The sequence below is a fragment of the Eptesicus fuscus genome, chromosome 12 (assembly GCF_027574615.1).
Source record: "Eptesicus fuscus isolate TK198812 chromosome 12, DD_ASM_mEF_20220401, whole genome shotgun sequence".
NCBI lineage: Eukaryota > Metazoa > Chordata > Mammalia > Chiroptera > Vespertilionidae > Eptesicus > Eptesicus fuscus.
In genome coordinates, this window is record NC_072484.1 from 62,869,909 (window position 1) to 62,888,598 (window position 18,690).

Sequence of the window (18,690 nt, forward strand, 5' to 3'; positions counted from 1 at the left end):
CGCTTCTCTAAGGAAGGGAATGAATGGTATCTGTGGAATTTAGGACATTTTATCGAGGTGAGACTTTGAAAAATACTCCTTGACTTAAAAAAAATTACATATATATATTATTCTTCCACATCTTACAAATAATGCTTACTAACATCACAAGCTCCCTTCAGGGAACACAGGGAACCAACCAGATAGTATGTTCCTTGATTATTTTGCTATTTAAAGATGTTTGCATGTTCCCTGAGTGGAAATGGGTTGACCATTCCCACTGTCAAAGCTTTTGAGCCACTTACTTGACCACAGGTTCCATCTTAAACAAATAGGAAGAAAAAGACAAGCGGGTGTCCACGTTTGTGTCTGCCTAGGAGAATCCAAGGATGGCACCTTCACTTGCCTTTTGAAGAAGAAACTTTACAGAACTTTTGTTTGAAATATAAAGTCAACATATATGGCTATTTCTCAAACTTGAAAGATTTGCAAATGCAGCCTCAAAAGTTATGGCACAGTGTATCTAGAAAGCAAGAATCACTGTAGCAGAGAAGTTTTTCCATTCTAGCCACAGCTTTGAGGGTAGTGTCCTTAGGTCAGAGATCATCTGTAACGGTGTCCAAAATTGTAGTTCAACAGTACAAACCCAGAGAAGTGACAGCCTAGCCTACATTACTTCATTAATTTCCTTTTTAGTTTTCTAGTATTTGTTGGTATTTTAAAGTCTACTCTGTAATATAATTAGCATTTTTATAATCCTTTATAAACTTATCCAATGTTAAATACTACTAGTTTGACATGAAAGGATGACTACTTTATAGATAATCAATGCAACATTTTATTTCATTATCACCGAATTCCTGCTCCTCTCATCCTTAACTGTTTGATAAAACTCTCAGTTGAACTGAGACATATAAAGCAGAACTTATTTTCAGTTTTCATTGCACTTTCAAAGTAAAACATGAAAACTGAACAGATAAACCCCCCACAAAAAAAATGAAGGCATATATTGTTACATGCTTTACTATTACTCAACAATCCTCCTGTCACTAAACTTCCTATTTAAAAGTTTGATTGAAAAAATACACACACACACACACACACACACACACACACACAACATCTGGCTTAAATTACCAAGATATTTATTTTTAAATACAAAAAGCCCTTTCTCATCCATTTTTCAAATTTATTTTCATCATTGACAGGCATTAAGTTCCAATTTAACAACTCAGTCTGCTGGGGAGAAAATTACACTGATTTTAAAACGTCTTGTAGACAATACTGTATATCCCTCCTCGTGTCATCTGTACTTTTACTTTCATTGTACAGCTTTATAACACACAGGCCTTTGAGAACAGCGTCGTAGGAGGACAGAAGCAAACCCAATGGCTGGTGTGTGCACACCTAAGCCCCAGTGTGCCGCAGGGCTGCTGGCTCCCTCTTGGGGAAGGAAGGCCTGTCCAGTGCATGCAAGTGATGGCGTTAATAAACAGCATTTACATATTGTACAGATACAATCTTTGATTCCACATACATTTGAAAAAATGAGAAACCAGACTTGTCGTAGAGTACATGTTCCATTTTCATAGCATGAGAGCAGTACAATCAACTATTTATTCTGCAGTAATTTGCATCCATGATTTAGCATTTCTGTGACGTGCATCCAGACCGTCTACCCGGGTCTCATCTCACATGAGCACTGCCTGAAGTTCCGTTCCTTTGGCTTTGGTATCGGTTACTAAATGCAGAAAGTCTCCTGCTCTTCACACTGTCTTAAACTTTCTGAGCAGCTTATAACCAAAAAGAACAGGTGAGGCTAGAAGTCCAAGGCGAACCAGCACGAGGACCACAAGGAACCCCGCTGCTGCACAGTACGTGATCAGAACCGTGTCCTCCAAGGGAAGGTAGCACTTGGCCAGGGCGTACTCGGTGGGCGTCAAGCTGCCCTGGAAAGGAAACGAGAATGTTATGCTGCAGCGAGCGCTCCATGCACATGACAGTCTCCTGCAAACACAGCCGCTTCCCTGGCTTGCTTAGGTGAGGCAGGGAGCGGCCCTCCTCGCCTGGGACCGAAGGCGCAGTGGTGAGAAGGGAAGTCAGGGGTTCCTCTACCACCTGCGAGATACTCAGAGAGGCACAGAGACGTAGAGCAGTGGTCATCGAGGAACAGGAGTGCGAGGCTGTTTTTCATGCCTCCTGATGCTAAAATCAGCAACCTGCCGCCTAGGTATACATGTGCCAGAGGCATCTCAGTGGCTTTTATTTTTTTTTTTTGTTAGACATATTTGCTATGTGGGGGTGACAGTGGGGAATGTTTTCATTTCCGACTTTGAATTTGACAACATGAGGTTTTCCCCATCTTTTTATGAAGCACAAGTACCTGGCATAAAAGCATTAGGCACTGGATGCGGCAACCTGGGGGCAAAAGAAAGGAGCTGCAACCTCGGGTGGTCCCTGATTGAAACAACCTCCTTCATCAACGTGTGCGAGCTGCAGCCTTTTTCTCCCAGAGCTCATGGGCCCGTCAGGACAATAAGACCAGGAAGCTGCACACAGCCAATGAAGTAATGACCCTGTTCCCTTAAAAAAGTAAACACAGGGAGTCTTATACAGAGGACACTGCCGTCCCTGAAGGATACACCGCTCTGCAAGCGGCTCCTCCCGCCGCCCCTCCGGAATACTGGCAGGAAGGTGTTCAGACGGGGCAGGAGGGGTGGGGAGTGGGGTGGACAACGTATCAAGCTAAGAGTGCATGTGGGTGGGGAAGTTTATGTATGGCTTTTGTATATTTTTACAGATTGCAGCAGTTGATAGTTGATTACTGTGTTGATTTAAATACTTATGAAAGCTTTGAGACGAAAATAAATGTTCACGTTACCATGATGACACTGGGGTTGTTTCTGTTCCTCCAACTGAAAGACGGCACGCTGACCTCGGGGACCCCCGCCCCGTGGAGCACCTCGCAGCCGCTGTGCGTGTGGCCGCTCAGGACCAGGCGCGGCCGGAGCCACCACAGCAGCTGCGCACAGGGACAGCAACAGGCGGTTAGTGCTGGCCCAGCCCTCCTTCAGTTACATCCGAAATCCCTACCTCCCAGCACCGCTCTGATTTTTCCTTTGCATCCTTTGGTTTGTTCAGATGCTACTCCAAGTAAGTTCAGGCTCTTAGAGAGAATCTGTTCTCCTCCTCTCGGATTTCACTGTTTTTATAAATAGTTAATAAATGTATTTCATAAATGTTTACATGTTATTATCAGTAACATTATATAAATATGCATTTAAGAAAGAGCATTTTTAAGTCCCTAAAAAGTTAACTCTCTAAGTTCCATTTACATTTCCAAATACATTTTTGAATACAGCGTAGCTGAGAATGTTATTAACTGGAAGTTAGCAAATAGAAGTGGATTTACTGGGGGCAGGGGGGACCAAAACAATGACATGAAAATCTCAAATACTGCCAGAACCCTGCCTCCCCTCCCGTCCCTCCGTGGAAACGACCAGACTCATCTGGCTTCCCGCTGAGCCTGGTGAGCTGGCAAACCTTTTGTGAGGCCTCCCGAGAAAGCACGTCATAGCGCTCCTTAAAGGGGATGCCCTTCTCTCCTGGAGGCGCGGCGTCCTCCCCAGAGCAGTTGGCGTCGCTTGGCCGGTAAAGCGGGAAATGCTGCCGGGATGGGGAGGAGTCAGACGTGACTTCAGGGGACCCTGCGTGGCCCTGCCCAACACCTGGAGCGCTTTCTCCCCGCCTCACCTGCAGAAGGACGGGGGCCGAGGCCGGCAGCGGCTGCCCATCCCCACACTGGCCCGGGCGCTGCTCCTGCTGGTCAGAGCTCAGTCAGCGGGCCTGGCAAGCCCAGGGTCAGGTGCATGGTAGGAAGGGGCGAGGGGGCTGAGAGACCGACAGAAGCACAAGTGCTCCGCTCGCCGTGCCCGTAGGACACGCCAGGACGGAAGGCACCCGTGCCCTTCCCATCATCTCCTACCTCTCGGGAGCAGTTCAGCTTGTGAGAGATGCCCATGAGCTCAGCTTCTGCTTCAGAGCAAATGTTGCAGCCATCCCCTTCCAGGGCGACGCTGTTGACCATCACAAAACTGAGGCAGAGGGAGCAAGCAGAGAGTCAGGGGCTGCCCGGGTGCTGTCTTCCTGCAACATTATCCCCGTGAAATGGAACTAGGCATCCACAGGACGACGCAACTCCCAGAACAGCTTTACATCTCAACTCGACTAGTCTGTGTGTTTAGGCGGGAGTCGATATTAAGAAAACAAAATGGCATTATGGGGAGTGGAGTCCGAGACGTGGTAAAAGGATTTGTAACCCAGAACTCAGGAGAAATGCAAGCGTACAGGAGCGCTCAGGACAGATACCACTAAGCTCGGCATGTGTCCCTGGGCAAGTTCCTTAGCCTCCTGGTGCCTTCCCTGCAAAATAGGGATATAAATAGCCCACCACGCCATCGGCTTATGGTGAGAATCAAATGAAAGAATACAACAGAGTAGGGCCTGCCGCTGGAAAGAGAAGGTTAGACGTTGTTATTACCTAACGTGAACTATGGGCAATGTTCAGTGATGTCCGTGTACTCAGCAAACAGGCAGGGCTGGGGTTGGGCCTGGGGTGCTGGTTAGAGTTGACTGGTATGGATAATCCCACAGCAAGTCAACTACGGTTCTCCTTGGCAACCACTTTAATTATATTCACTATAAACTCCCATTAAATTTGTTTTTATTTCCTACACACACAGCAACGGGGCATGAAGAAGGTACCTGTCGTAAAGCTTGCTTGAACTGTAAAGAATTTTAGAGATGAGGAGCTGACTAATCAAATGACCCGAAATATGATCGGTGTATTTAATGAAAACTTCTTGAACTCTAGGCTCAGGGAGAAAAAACTCTGTGTCAAGTCTCCATTCTGACTCGGGAAAGGAAGCTACTAGACTCTGCCCTCCAGGCAAAGGGAGGGAACCAGGGCGTCTGTGGAGAGCCCACTGACCCCTGGTCCCTGGGGGCTTCACGCAGATCAGATCATTGGATGGGCCCCGTGAGCGGCTCTGGCCAAAGCCAACAGAGTCCTGGATACCACGGGAAGGACATGGTCAAAACAAGGACAACTTCCTCTCCCGCCTTATCTCTTTCCACTGGTCTGCAGCTAGAATAATGTGCATGTCCCATCGGGTCCACTGTGCTCAAACACACACAGAGACCAGAAAGGGTCAAGAGGGGGAGCTGGTGCTGATGGTCAGACTACTAGTAAAGGGTGAGGACGCTATGATCTAAAAACCAAGGCTGAGGGAAGTGGGGGATAGGCACAGAGCTGCAGAGCAGTGAGCACAGTGGCCGTCAAGTCCTAGGACACCGTAACCACAGGAACATCCTTTATAAAGGGAAATAAGTACATTTTGAACCAACAAAAAAATACTGCTTTACAAAGTGGACTGGTGAAATGTATAGCATCCACAGATCGTGCTGACAGAAAGAATAAAATTCCCTCAGTGGCTAGGCAGAGTCCGAGACTAACCGATTCACTGTGGATTGTCAGGGAAAACTAGGGTGGTGACTCCGATGGGGACCATCAACAAGGATATGAGGCACCTTCCTCAGAGACTGTAACCAGGCCCCACAGACCACGGGCCTGGCCCAGCATGGCAGTCACCCTTGAAAAAGCAAGCTGCCACGGACATAAGCATTCACAAATACTCACTTAATTCCTTTCCATGAAAACAGCCTTTCAGGGTTGAAAACTTTCTCAAATCGTTTTATTCTGTATCTGTTCATCCTACATTCAATTGTAAAAAGAAACACTTTTCAGAACAAGGCATTTTTAAGATTTTGGGGGATCTGTTCATTGATTTTTAGAGAGAGAAACATCCACGTGAGAGAAAAATATCAATCGGTGGCCTCCCATATGCGCCCTGACCAGGGATCAAACCCGCAACCTAGGTACATGCCCTGACTGGGGATTGAACCTGCAGCCTTGTGATGTAGGGAACGATGCCCCAACCAACTGAGCTACCCGGCCAGGGCTGGAACAAGCCATGTTAAAACCTCTTAAGAGTTATCATGAACACATACACATACACACACACAAAAAAAACCTTTCAGGATTGGAGCCCCTGACAAGCATGGTTAGTTCAGGGCTTCAGTTGGCCCCAGGTTATCAAGGTGCAACTCTCACCTCCACTACTGGATAACCATCAGGCCTATGGCAAGTGACTTCCTCCCAAGGGCCTCAGCTTCCTCACTGGCACAATGAGGCGCTTAACACCGGCAGGCACATAATAAACACCATATAAATATTAGCTATTACAGTTTACCTCATCTTGTTTTCTGATTCCCAGAGAAAATAATGGGCCCTTAAAGGTAAGTTTCAAATTAGAATCACCCAAAGGCACACACAAATCATTCATTTAAGAGATCTGTTGAGGATGCACCAAGGCAAAAATCCTGGCCCTCCTGCAGCTTACATTCCAGAGCTTACACTTTATACAGATTTCCTCCACCCAGTCCAGATAAGGCTTAAGTTGTAGCAGGTTCAAAAGTACAGTTAGCAAGCGTGCTCCTGTGGCAATGCTGTGGTGAACTACTTACTGGTAGTGGAAGCCAATGTCGTGGTTGCCAACAACTACCTTCAGCTGCACGTGACCTGGGTGTCTGAACATTTTCTGAAACCTCTCCACATCATCCGCCCAGGCCTGTGGGATAAAATGTCACTGTGAGGCCCAGAGAACCTTCTCTTCTCTGCGGCTCCCCAGTTTGATGGTGAGAAGTTAGTGCCCCTGTCCAAATCAGATGTCCATAAAGCTAATGTAGAACTTAGAATTGCTAATTTTATGTCAAACTTCTTTTTCCAAAACTAACTTAATATTTTAATTGTTTCATTTAATGCCAAAATTTCATTAAATGCTATCCCCATCTTAAAAAATTAACTGGCAACCCTCCACGCCCCCCTCCAAAAAAAATATTTGGTTCATACAGCTACTTTTTTAACATCCCCTGGAGATGACACAAGGACCCAAGCTTGGGAATCACATCAGATCTGGACATGTTATAAGAACAGACGCTTAGGACATGTTAAGTAAATTCACACGTCTCCACCAAGACAAGGACAAGCATTAGCATTTCACGGTGGCCACAGCAGAGGAAGTGAGGCCTGATGACATGGGGAGAAACAAAATCTAACTATTAAATCTTGAGAATTATGTTCATATAGTTCTTATTTTTATTAAGCTTAAAAAGATCCATTGGGTAACTCTAGGATCGACAATACCTAGTTGACTAGAAATCAACTTCATCCTAAATGTTTAAGTATAGCCCAACCTAGGGAAATATGCTGTATAGAATCCTTCAGTGCATTTACAAAGACTCCACTCCAACAAATAATATTTAGAGTTAGAATAATATAAAGTCAGAATAACAGAAAATCAGAAAAACATAAAATGTTGCCCTTACTTTGGAAAAGCAACATAGATATCCAATCTCATAACTAGTTGCTTTTTACAGATAGCATTTCCATTAGCTCATATTTAATTTTGAACTAGATTACAGCAAACATTGCAACCTATAAACACTGGGTTTCTATCTGGACCAAGATTTCCTTTGTACAGCTTTTCAATTGTCCTGTGAAATACCAATGGATTTTAATATCTTCCAAAAACCATTAGTGACTAACCTTTTTTAACTAAGTAGCAAGAAGAGCTCATTTTAATATTATTAATTCCAGAAATGTAATAAGCAAGGCAGTGACAGCTAAGGGGACAACAGCCTCTCTTACCATCACCTCAATACCCCCCCACAGAGGCCTCAGGACCCCTGAAGGCAGAGGAGCCGCCCACTAAGCCCCCAGGGCTCCTTCTGCACCTCTCCCTCAGAAGAAAGGAAACAAGAGGATGGTAGCAAGTAACTTATGTAGCACAATTCTTACAAGTTAGTGGCTAAATAAGAGTGTAAAGTCAAATTACATTTCACTGGGTATTTTGGTGACAACTGAAATGGCATCCATCTTGCCAGTTTCCCCCTTTTGAAAGAGGTTCATGGGAATGTGATTCCACAATGTCTGGCTAATCGGCATATTTCCTACATAAACAAATATAAGATTAGTCAACCTAACTGGAGATTGGCATTAGACACAGACCCTCATAATCTTCAAGACAAGACTATGCATTGTTAATATTAGTATTAAGCGAAACTTCCACCCCTCCCTGATATCGCTCCATGCATTTGCGGGCTGCCTGTACAGGACGTGAGAGCAGGATGAGGGCGCCAGGACTGAAGGGTCCTACCTGGGGGGAGCTCCACTTCCCTTCATCAAAGATGTCTCCCAAAATGAAGACGACCTCCGGCTGCAACAACCACAGAGCCGTCTGGAAGGCTCTCTCCATTTGCCACTCCCTGGAGGCCAATGGAAAAAGGCATCAGGCTGTTTCCTGGGTGGAGCCCACACCTGTCTTATGGGCCATTTAAAAGGCGAACTAAATGGTCCCATTCTCCTCCTTCTCCGGCCCCATCCTCGCATTTGCATCCACTGCTCGGAAGGACCAAAGAAAGAATCCTGATTAAACGCGGGGAGCACAGGCACCAGAGGGGAGTCAGGCTGCCCCTCCCACACCTATCAAAGGCTGACTCCTCCGATGGTACCCACAGAGCAGGCCCCACACTGCACCCCGAAGCCAACACTCAGTCCTGAGCGCCCCGGGGACCTGAGGGCTCAGTGCAGCTTCCAAAGCTGCCCAGTGTAGACTGATTCTGCACGACACGGAGCAGAGGACAGCATCTGGCTTAACTTCCCCTGCGTGGGGGGACCCCCACTTCCTGCCCTCAGAGCTGGGGAGAGACTGAGAGAAGCACGCTCGCCAGCATCACCTTCAGGTGAACAAGTGAAAGTCCAGAGCCTGGAGCTGGAACCCGACAAGCAATGGCTTAGCATCCCAGCTCCACCCACGGACCAGCTGTGACGCTGTGAGAACGCTGCCTCCTCTCTCTGGTTCCTAGCTTCTTCGTCGGTAAATGAAGATAACAGAAACCTACTTTCACGGGGTAGTCACAGGATTAAGTGAAACAGTATTTGTAAAGGGCTGGCACAGCGCAGGTGTTCAAAATGTCAGTGCTTTCTCAACCCCGCCTCTCTCCTCCCTAACCAACCGTGTCATTTTCCTAAAGATCCCAATTCTTCCCTCCTTTTCACAGCATCTTTCCTGGCTGCTTCCGCCCTGCTAAGGAGGACTGTCCCGTCCCGGGCATATACACAGGGGACAGTAACTTTTGGTCAGCGGAGGCTTTTCAGGCCCCTTGTAAACCGCGGCATGGTACAGCTTCACTCAAGATACCTCTCAAAATACATTCCTCAGCTTTTCTTGACTTCATGTTAGTTGCCCTGGAGAAGAAAGCATCTAGAAGCAGCCACAGCAACGGAACAAAGAAGGCTACTTGGGGGACTGAGCATAAATGAAGCACAATTTGTAAGACCCAAACAAAGCCAAAGAAGCTCAGTCTCTTCCTGGCCTTCTCTAGGTCATGCCTCTTATGGCTTAAAACTAGAAGTAAAAAGTATAGCAGCCCCTCCATCTGCCCTTGTCTTCTTCACTCATCCCTGGGGACATCACACATCTTCCCCTGCCATCCAACGTAAGGCTCACTTATATCCAAAGCACTCTGAGGCCATTGCTGTTTGCAAGAATAGACACCTATTCAGCGAGATACAAATGAAGCCGTGGTAAGGAAAAGGGGTCAGCTTGCAGGTCACGGGGATGAGAAGGGAGCTCTGCTGGCCGGTGGTCGGAAGCCCCCATCCGTCACCTTTTGGTGGGCATTGTTCAAAGTAGCCAAGAGATGGAAGCAACCCAAAAGTCCATCGACGGGTGAGTGGATAAACAAACTGTGGTGTAAACCTACCGTGGAATATTATTCAGCCTTAAAAAGGAGGGACATTTTGACACATGCTATAACATAGATGAACCTTGAAGACATTATGCTAAGTGAAATAAGCCAGTCACAAACGGACAATTAGAATTACACTTATATAAAAATATAAGTTTAAGCCCTGGTGGGGTGGTTCAGTTGGTTGGAATGTTGTCCCATACACCAAAACGTTGTGTCGATTCCTGGTCAGGGAATATACCTAGGTTACAGGTTTGATCCCCAGTCAGGACAAGTATAGGAGGCAATCGGTTAATGATTCTCTCTCTACATGGATGTCTCTCTCTCTCTCTCTCTCTCTCTCTCTCTCTCTCTCTCCTCTCCTCTCTGTCCCCGCCCCACCCCCTTCCTCTGTCTCTAAAGCTGAATAAAAACAGATTGTCGGGTGAGGATTTTAACAAAAGATGTTTAAGATGATGACTTTTATGTCATGTGTATTTCACCACCATTAAAATTTCTTAAAAGCCTTCTGTGGGGAAACAGACAGCGCTGGGCAGGTCTAAGGTGGAGACAGGAGTTGATCCTCCCCCAGGGAGGCAGCCACAGCCGCTCTGCTCCTCCTGCTGCCAGAGTGGACCAAAACCAAGCGAGCTCAAAACACACTCCGGTGCCCGTGAGAGGGTCTGCCCCGCCCAGGAGAAAGGGAAACCTACCTTTGCTGACCACAGCCATGCGCTGGGCATTGCTGTGGGCATTTTCTTCACACAGCCTGTGGCACTCTCATGTTAACCCAGTTACAGACAAGGCGGCAGAGACAGGCTCAGGGAGCCCCAGTAACTTGTCCCAAGTCGTGAGACTCAGACCCAGACCTCCCTTCCAAATTCCGGGTCCTTGGATATAACAGATGCTCAGTACATAGTAAGTTCAAGGAGAAGTCAACTGCCCCATGTTTTCCTCTGAGAGGAAAACAATGCGTATCCTGAAGCCATTAAGCCTGGCCAGTGGGGAGAGCGCGATACCTTTTCGCCTACAGAATTTCAGAAAGATGCCTGATGTTAGCTCCTACCTCCGTAACTTGTCTAGCCAGTGGCCTCTTATTTCCCCAAGCAAGTGGGTATCAGCCAAAAACATGGCTTTCAGGACAGGTTCGAGAGTCTCTTGTTCCCGGTCATGGGCTGGAGTTTTCACCTCGGGCCAATTACACCGAAGGATCACTAAGTAATAGATGAAAAATTCACAAAACAGAAGCACGGAACAGACAAAAGCTATGAGTTTCAACAGCAAGAAACTCCTTCTCTTCAACAGATGAAAATTCAGCCTTCCAAACCCAAATCGGATAGCAGCCATTTCTCCAGCCCAGGAGCTGCCAGCAACCACGACTCAGATCCATCAAGGATTCACCACGAGGAAAGTGTCGAGTCCCTGGGAAGGTGCAGATGATGTCCAGGTCTTAGCCATGAACCTACAGGGAAAAGGGAAAGGATTGGTTTGTGGTTCTGTATTAAGAACTACGGAGCCCTGGCCGGTTTGGCTCAGTGGACAGAGCATCGGCGTACAGACTGAAGGGTCTCGGGTTCGATTCCCGTCAAGGGCACATGCCCAGGTTGCAGGAGGCAGACGAATCAATGATTCTCTTTCATCATTGATGTTTCTATCTCTCTCTCCCTCTCCCTTCCTCTCTGAAATCAATTTAAAAAATATTTTTTTTCATGAACTAAGGAGTCACAGAATTTGATCTACATTCCCAATTAAACAAATTGTCCTCTACTCTTACAATGATAATATGTCTGATTACTGATAACCAGGTAGGCCAGAATAACACTACTAGAATTGCAGCCCACTTGGCTGATAGAACTTTACCACTACTTAGGAAATCAGATGGATGCTTTAGATAGCAGACATAATAGGGAAAGTCCTCAAATATTATTGAAGTGTAATTTGACTCCTAAAAGGAGTCACCCCTCCAGGACCTTAAACCAATAGGTCATAAGCCCTTTGTAATGTGTTGGTGTGAATTCATCATTTTTCTACACTCTTTTCCACACACAAAAAAAGTGATTATTCACACACAGTGTACTTCAGAGATCCAAGCAATGCCTTTCCCTCGCTCTGGGCTCAAGGGACAGAATCCGACAGAGCAATCATCTCTGAATACTGCGTTCAGATTATATATACTTTCACAATATGGGCTTTCCATCTGCATATTAGCCTTGAAACTCTGGGTGGCCTTCTGTAATAAGACATTTATGCGCAGTGGTTCTCTATGGGAAACTTTAGAATGTTTATGGATGCATCTGAGTCATAGATGGACTTTGCATCCTATAAAGAAAGTATTGCCGAAACCAGTTTGGCTCAGTGGATAGAGCGTCGGCCTGTGGACTGAAGGGTCCCAGGTTCGATTCCAGTCAAGGGCATGTACCTTGGTTGCGGCCACATCCCCGGTAGGGGGTGTGCAGGAGGCAGCTGGTCGATGTTTCTCTCTCATCAATGTTTCTGGCTCTCTATTCCTCTCCCTTCTTCTCTGTAAAAAATCAATAAAATATATTTTTTTAAAAAAATAAAATATATATAAGAAAGCATCTATTTTTGACACCTCTGACGAGAAAGGTTAATAAAAGGATGGCCTGAGGTAGGATATAAGAGGTGGCATTTTACTGAAGATTCCTCAGCTAATGCTCAAGACAAACATTTAATGGATGGTAACCTGGAGGCTACAGAGCACTCCAGCTCTGCGAACAGCGCCAGAAGTCTGGGCAAAAGTAAGAGAATAAATCTTAAACATTGTCACCACATCAAAAAAGCTAACTGTGTGATATGATGGATGTGTTAATTAACTCAATTGTGGTAATCATTTCACAATCTCAAATCATCACATAGTATTTTTTTATATATATATAGGGCGTAATATCACAGGAAGGTCATGGTATCCTGCCCCCCGTGAGGAGTAAGCCCAAGTTGCTGTTGAATGTGTTTATTGCAAAGGAGCCATTCTTTAGGCACTCTGCTCTCTCCACATCCAAATCACGTAGTATTGTTAAATATATACAATTTTATTTGTCAATTATCCCTCTCCCTCTCCCTCTCCCTCTCCCTCTCCCTCTCCCTCTCCCTCTCCCTCTCCCTCTCCCTCTCCCTCTCCCTCTCCCTCTCCCTCTCCCTCTCCCTCTCCCTCTCCCTCTCCCTCTCCCTCTCCCTCTCCCTCTCCCTCTCCCTCTCCCTCTCCCTCTCCCTCTCCCTCTCCCTCTCCCTCTCCCTCTCCCTCTCCCTCTTCCTCTCCCTCTCCCTCTCTCTAAAAATCAATTAAAACATATTTTTTAAATGTTTACTCTGCACTGGCCTGTAATTTTTTTCGTGTTTGCTGGTTATCTTAAATATATTATTACCACAATGTCGTCAAGGGTTATTTGTGGTTAAAATTTCTATCTTAAATGGTATTTTAAAACAAAAGTTTTTCCTATCTATATCGTACACTAAGAAGTGAGAAACCCCTACGATTTAATAACACGGGCCTTACTTAAGTAATAGTGATTTCCCAGCAAATAGGTTAACTTGCAATCTTAAAAGGGCAGGGAGGTTCCAGCTTGCAGAAACAAGAAATAGCAATTAACCTAGAAGCAAAAATATTATAACACGGTTACAAGGATACCTGTACAATCCCCCTGGCACTGGCGCTCAGCACGACCCAACGCCTGCAGATCGGAAAGCAAAAGCACCCCAGGCGAGCCGGACCCCACGTCTCCCCCGTCCTCTGCAACCCGCCGCGCATCCTCGATGCTTCCTGTTCCGCATCGTGGCCGGGCGTGTCACGGTCGCCCTGGAACCCCGCCCCTGCGACCTCAGTCAGGCGGAAAAGCCCCGAGTTGCCCCGCCCCGCCCGCCCGGCACCCACGTTCTGGAACTGGGGCTCCGGGAGCCCGCGGGCGATGCAGGCAGAGCCGGCTGGCCTGCGACCCCGGCGAGGGAAGCACAGTCCGGGCTCCTTGGCAACTCCAACAATAGATCCACAGAAAAACAACACATACACGAGGCTGCACCTTCCTCCACCACTGGTCCCCGGGGCCATCCTTTTAAATGTCTTCTAGACTGAGTCCCGAGTCGCTCATCGGAACCCCTGGGAAGTCGCTGCAAACGGGTGTAGGCCTGGGACAAGAGCGACACCCCAGAAAAGCGTGGGGAGCGCACGGAAGAGAAGTCACTTGGGCACGGAAAGGCCGCTAGGACGCAAGATTGCCTCCGGCCAGGCCGGGCATCGGCGGGCTGGGGGCTGCCACGCGCTCGGTCCCCCCGATCTTGCAAGGCAGCCGCGGAGGCTTGAGTGATCCTTTCTTGAACGTACGGCCTCGGCTCGGACCCGAGCGGTGGGCTCCCGCGGGCAGTGCGCTCCGCCCTCCGCGTCTAGCCGAGCCGCGCTCCCTGCGCTCGCGGCAGAGCCCCAGCAGGCCGGCTCGGCGGGCTGAGAACCACCCGCGGCCCAAGGCGCACCTGGCGGACTGTGTGCGGGTCCCCGGAGCAGCCCCCTCGGGGAAGCGAGCTGCCCTGGCCTCATTGTGGCGTGGCCCCTCGGATTGCTGGCTCCCTCTGGAGCGGATCGCGGGAAGCGAGCTGCTCGGGCCTCTTTGTGGCGTGGTCCCTCGGATTGCTGGCTCCCTCTGGAGCGGATCGCGGGAAGCGAGCTGCCCTGGCCTCATTGTGGCGTGGCCCCTCGGATTGCTGGCTCCCTCTGGAGCGGATCGCGGGAAGCGAGCTGCTCGGGCCTCTTTGTGGCGTGGTCCCTCGGATTGCTGGCTCCCTCTGCCTTCCGCCCTCTAGACCGCGCTCCTGGAGGACCAATCCTGTGTCTTCTCATCTTCGACTTCAGGGCCTGGCCCAGTGCCTTCAAGAAAAGTGTGATGGGTCACAGGGACTCTCCTGGGGTTTCTTTCTGTTTTCCTTTAACTCATGTTACTGATGTTGAAACAATATAGCATAGCCCCGTCTACTCTTCAAAGTCCTTTCCCATTCATTATCTCAAATAACCCTCAAAATAAGCCTTACTGTAAGTCAGCAGGAATCGTTCGCCCGTGTTACAAGAAGTAAACTGCAGGTCAGAGCAGTCATTCAGAGAGCCTTCCAACCAGCCAGGCCTGGCATGTTTGTGCAAATCTGTGAGTAGAGTTAATGTCCTGAGACGTGATACGAGAAAATCATGTAGAAAGCAACCAGCGAAACGCCTGATAGATGGTGAGGAAACAGTAAAAGGTAATTACTTTATTAATTAAGAATATTGTAGTATTTTTCATATATGTCCAGACGAACAATGTTAACATCACCCAACCTGGGGCAACCAGACCCTATATGCACATGGATAGGCAATAGGCAGTATGCAGCCTCACTTCTAATGTCTCCCCACGAACTGGAAAAGAAAAGGAGAAAGAAAGGCAAACCCAGTTAGGCCTATAATTAACGACAGGCTTAAGGACATGTAGCAGCCAAATGAGCCTGTTACGGTACACCACCAGGAAGCAGTCAGCCGATCCAGAACGTGGGAAATTCTACAGACCCAATGACCCCGTTTCTTCACTCAATAAATACATGGCCTCAGAAGCAAAGGAAGGAGGATGGAGGAGATCTGTTATAAAGCAGGCTTTAGAGACACACACATTAGCCAAATGCAGTTTGTGGGCCTTATTTGGGTTATAATTAAGACAAGCTAGTTTTTAAAAAGAAAAGAAACATTTTTTAAAAGCCTGGGGGCCTTGGACATGGAACGGATACTAGGTAACACTAAAGAATGGCAATTTTGCTATAATCTCTTGTGGTCATGGGTTTTGTTTGTTTTGTTTTTTTGAAGATTAGGGAAACATACTAAAGTGTTTACAGGCAAATTATATGATTTCTAAAATTTGTTTTAATACTGCAGGGAAAAAATAGGAGAAGAAACAATATTAGCAGAATGTTGTTAACATATGTGGGTTTGTTTGTTTTGCTTGAACTAAGCCTTGAAGGAGAAAGGAGTTTCCCGGATATAGGGAAAGAATGTGGAGCAGGAAGAACATTCCAGACCAAACTGGAAGCTTGTGATATGCCTGGAGACAATGGTACATGTGGGCATGTGGGAAGGGACTGGAAATGAGGTGAGGCCAAAGCAAGAGACGCCTTCAAGTTTATTCTGAGGACATGGAATTTACCCATAAAGCAATGGGATGCCCCTGGGGAATTTTAATTAGCCAGCAGCAGGATTAGCTCTTTTGACTGCAGCGTGGATGTGCACAGGTGAGGATTGGAGCCCAGTGAAAAGATGTGGCAACGAGGCAGAGTGGGTGTTCCCTGGACACGGGCAGTGGTGGGGGTGGGGAATCCAAAGAACTCGGTGAGGCTGTGGGGGTGCGTGAAAATTGGTACCACCACTTTGAAGGGAGATATGTCACTATCTATTAAAACCGAAAAAGGGAACATCTATGACTCAGAAATGCCACTTATGGTTTCCTACCCTAAGAAGAATATTTGTTCAGCGTTGTTTGTTTACAAGAATCGGACCAACATGTGCATCGGTAGAGAACTAGATAGAGAATATGACATGAAGAGGAAGGCGCAGCACCTCTGTATAACAAAATAGTTCTGTCTCCAACACGTTCTGCTGTCACCAGCGGTGTTGGCAGCGAAATTGGACCTCAATTCTTGAGTTCAGCAAAGAAAGAATTCAGAGCTCAGAAATCAAATGATAAAAGAAAGTTTATTTAAAGTTATAGATGTAGTAGAAGTAAGCCAGCTGGGCGGTGTAAGCTCAGGAAACAAGTTACAGAGGCAAAAGAAGGGCCTTTGGAGCTTAGGAGAGAGAAAGGCAAAGGCAAAGGTACCTCACCTGGGGCTGGCAGGGGGAGGGGGGGGGAGAGGAGGGGGAAGGGAGAGGGAGAGGGAGAGGCGTGAGCATGCTCCCTGGAGGGACAGCACACCAAAATGTTAATAAAGTTGAAGCAAAATGTTGTTTGGTAAAATAATGGTCCCCCAGAGATGTCCCCATCCTAACCTCTGGACCTGTGAATAAGTCACCTTAAATGGCAAAGGGGACTTTGTGCCTGTGCTGAAGGTCCAGGACCTTGAGAGGAGATTATTCTGGATTATCCCAGTGGGTCCTATTTCATCACTTGGGTTCTTGCAAGCTGAGAAACTTTCCCAGCTCTTTCAGAGCCAGCGGGAGCACAGAGCAAATGGAGTCCACCCCTGGGCAGGGTCTGGCGAGGGTCCACGAGTGGGAACGGAGGCCAGGCTGAGGCCAGCCAGCCAGACCCCCACACAGGGAGGGTGCTCTCAGGGGAGGGTGGGGGCAGAGAGGAGTGCAGATGTGGGGCCAAGAGCTGGGGTTCGGGGGCAGCAGGACTCCAGCTGGGAGTATAGAGTTCAGGGGCTCAGTATTTCTGCAGGCTAAATAGTGGTCAAATAAATAGTTGGTATTGTTAACAAGTCATCAGGGCCACGTTGTGAACCTCCAGGCCAGGTCTTTGATTGGCCCTTTCTGTCTCTTTAGGGAGCGGAGGGCCCAACAGCATGGCTACTAACAGGGTTTCCTGAGCCCAGCACCCAAGACCATAGATGACCGAGTTACTTGCCAGTTGTCAGTGCACATCATAGTCTTGCCATGATTTTGAGGCCTGGGAAGTTTGCCAATAGGAGACTATACGTAGAAGTATTTAACTCGTGGTGTTTGTTCTGGATGCATTAGCAGAGTCTCAAATAATTTTTTTAATGTATTTTATTGATTTTTTACAGAGAGGAAGGGAGAGGGACAGAGTTAGAAACATCGATGAGAGAGAAACATCGATCAGCTGCCTCCTGCACACCCCCTACTGGGGATATGCCCAAAACCAAGGTACATGTCCTTGACCGGAATCAAACCTGGGACCCTTGAGTCCGCAGGCCGACGCTCTATCCACTGAGCCAAATGGGTTAGAGCTCAAATCTTTTTTTTTTTTAATTAAGGGGAGGGGGAGAGAGAAAGGAGAGAGAGAGGAAGAAGAAGGAGAAGGAGAAGGAGAAGAAGGAGTGGAAGGGGAAGGAGAAGGAAAGAGAGGGAGGGAGGGGGAGAGGGAAGGAGGGAGGGAGAAAGAGGGGAAGGAAGGAAGGAAGGAAGGAAGGAAGGAAGGAAGGAAGGAAGGGAGGGAGGGAGGGAGGAAGGAAGGGAGGAAGGAAGGAAGGAAGGAAGGAAGGAAGGAAGGAAGGAAGGAAGAAGAGGGAGGGAGGAAGGAAGGGAGGAAGGAAGGAAGAAAGGAAGGAAGGAAGGAAGGAAGGAAGGAAGGAAGGAAGGAAGGAAGAAGAGGGTGGGAGGAAGGAAAGGAGATGGTTTGGTGGAAACACTTGCATACACCACTATGATTGCTCTGAAGAAATTAGCTGGTTTCCAGCTATAACTACTGTCTTAGCCCCTCCTTAGGACATCCTTTGGGGGTAAGAACAGGCAATGGCTGGGATAACTCTGCATATTTTGAGTTAAAATTATTTTTATCTCCAGGATAAATTATACTTTGCTTTTATCTGAAACATAATCTAAAAGACAGAGTGTCTCAAGGTATGTAATTGTCACTCAGAAATACTAAAGCTGATGAGGTAGTGAACTACCTGGACTCAGGCCAATTACTTCACGAAGGAATGGGACTATCACTGTCCCCAGCAGATGGCGCAAGCTGCCCTCTGCTGTGATGAGACCTCACAGGGTGACCCGTTTAGTATCCAAAAGGGTTCCTCTTCACATGGTGACTGGCCAGGTCAGGGGCTAGGTGAGGAAAGAAATTGCTCAGTGGGATTCCAGGAGACGCTAAGTAGGAAAGACAAAATCTGGAGGCTTTTTAATTTATTACTCATGTTAAACTGTTTAAACACGTACATTGA

General features: G+C 47.4%; 1 protein-coding gene and 1 non-coding gene across 9 annotated transcripts; both read right to left on the reverse strand.

Moving 5' to 3' along the window:
- Positions 1 to 1,107: 1,107 nt before the first annotated feature.
- On the reverse strand, positions 1,108 to 18,439 carry MPPE1 (metallophosphoesterase 1). 8 transcript variants are annotated; one of them, XM_054724327.1, is made up of 10 exons: positions 18,421 to 18,439; positions 10,895 to 11,290; positions 8,256 to 8,364; positions 6,565 to 6,668; positions 5,678 to 5,752; positions 3,965 to 4,073; positions 3,733 to 3,801; positions 3,480 to 3,645; positions 2,861 to 3,001; positions 1,108 to 1,928 (listed from the first exon to the last, which is right to left on the reverse strand). In XM_054724327.1, exons 2-10 carry the CDS (start codon positions 11,173 to 11,175, stop codon positions 1,774 to 1,776), a joined length of 1,209 nt encoding a protein of 402 aa, XP_054580302.1. In that variant the 5' UTR covers positions 11,176 to 11,290; positions 18,421 to 18,439; the 3' UTR covers positions 1,108 to 1,773. The 8 variants fall into 8 exon arrangements, with proteins under 8 accessions (XP_054580302.1, XP_054580300.1, XP_054580299.1 ...); XM_054724325.1 differs by lacking the exon at positions 18,421 to 18,439 and adding an exon at positions 13,851 to 14,443; XM_054724324.1 differs by lacking the exon at positions 18,421 to 18,439 and adding an exon at positions 13,475 to 13,672.
- LOC114230084 (small nucleolar RNA SNORA11) lies at positions 12,719 to 12,847 on the reverse strand. The gene has a single exon (XR_003615930.1). It is a non-coding gene; the product is annotated as a small nucleolar RNA SNORA11 (small nucleolar RNA).
- Positions 18,440 to 18,690: the final 251 nt, after the last annotated feature.

Coding starts and splice junctions, on each gene's coding strand:
- MPPE1 (XM_054724327.1), bottom strand. CDS start 11,175: ATGGCTGCTATCCGATTTGGGTTTGGAAGGCTGAATTTTCATCTGTTG. Junction 8,365..10,894: donor TGGCTAGACAAGTTACGGAG/GTAGGAGCTAAC, acceptor ATTGGCCTCCAG/GGAGTGGCAAATGGAGAGAG. Junction 1,929..2,860: donor ACAACCCCAGTGTCATCATG/GTAACGTGAACA, acceptor TTTCCTTTCCAG/GGCAGCTTGACGCCCACCGA.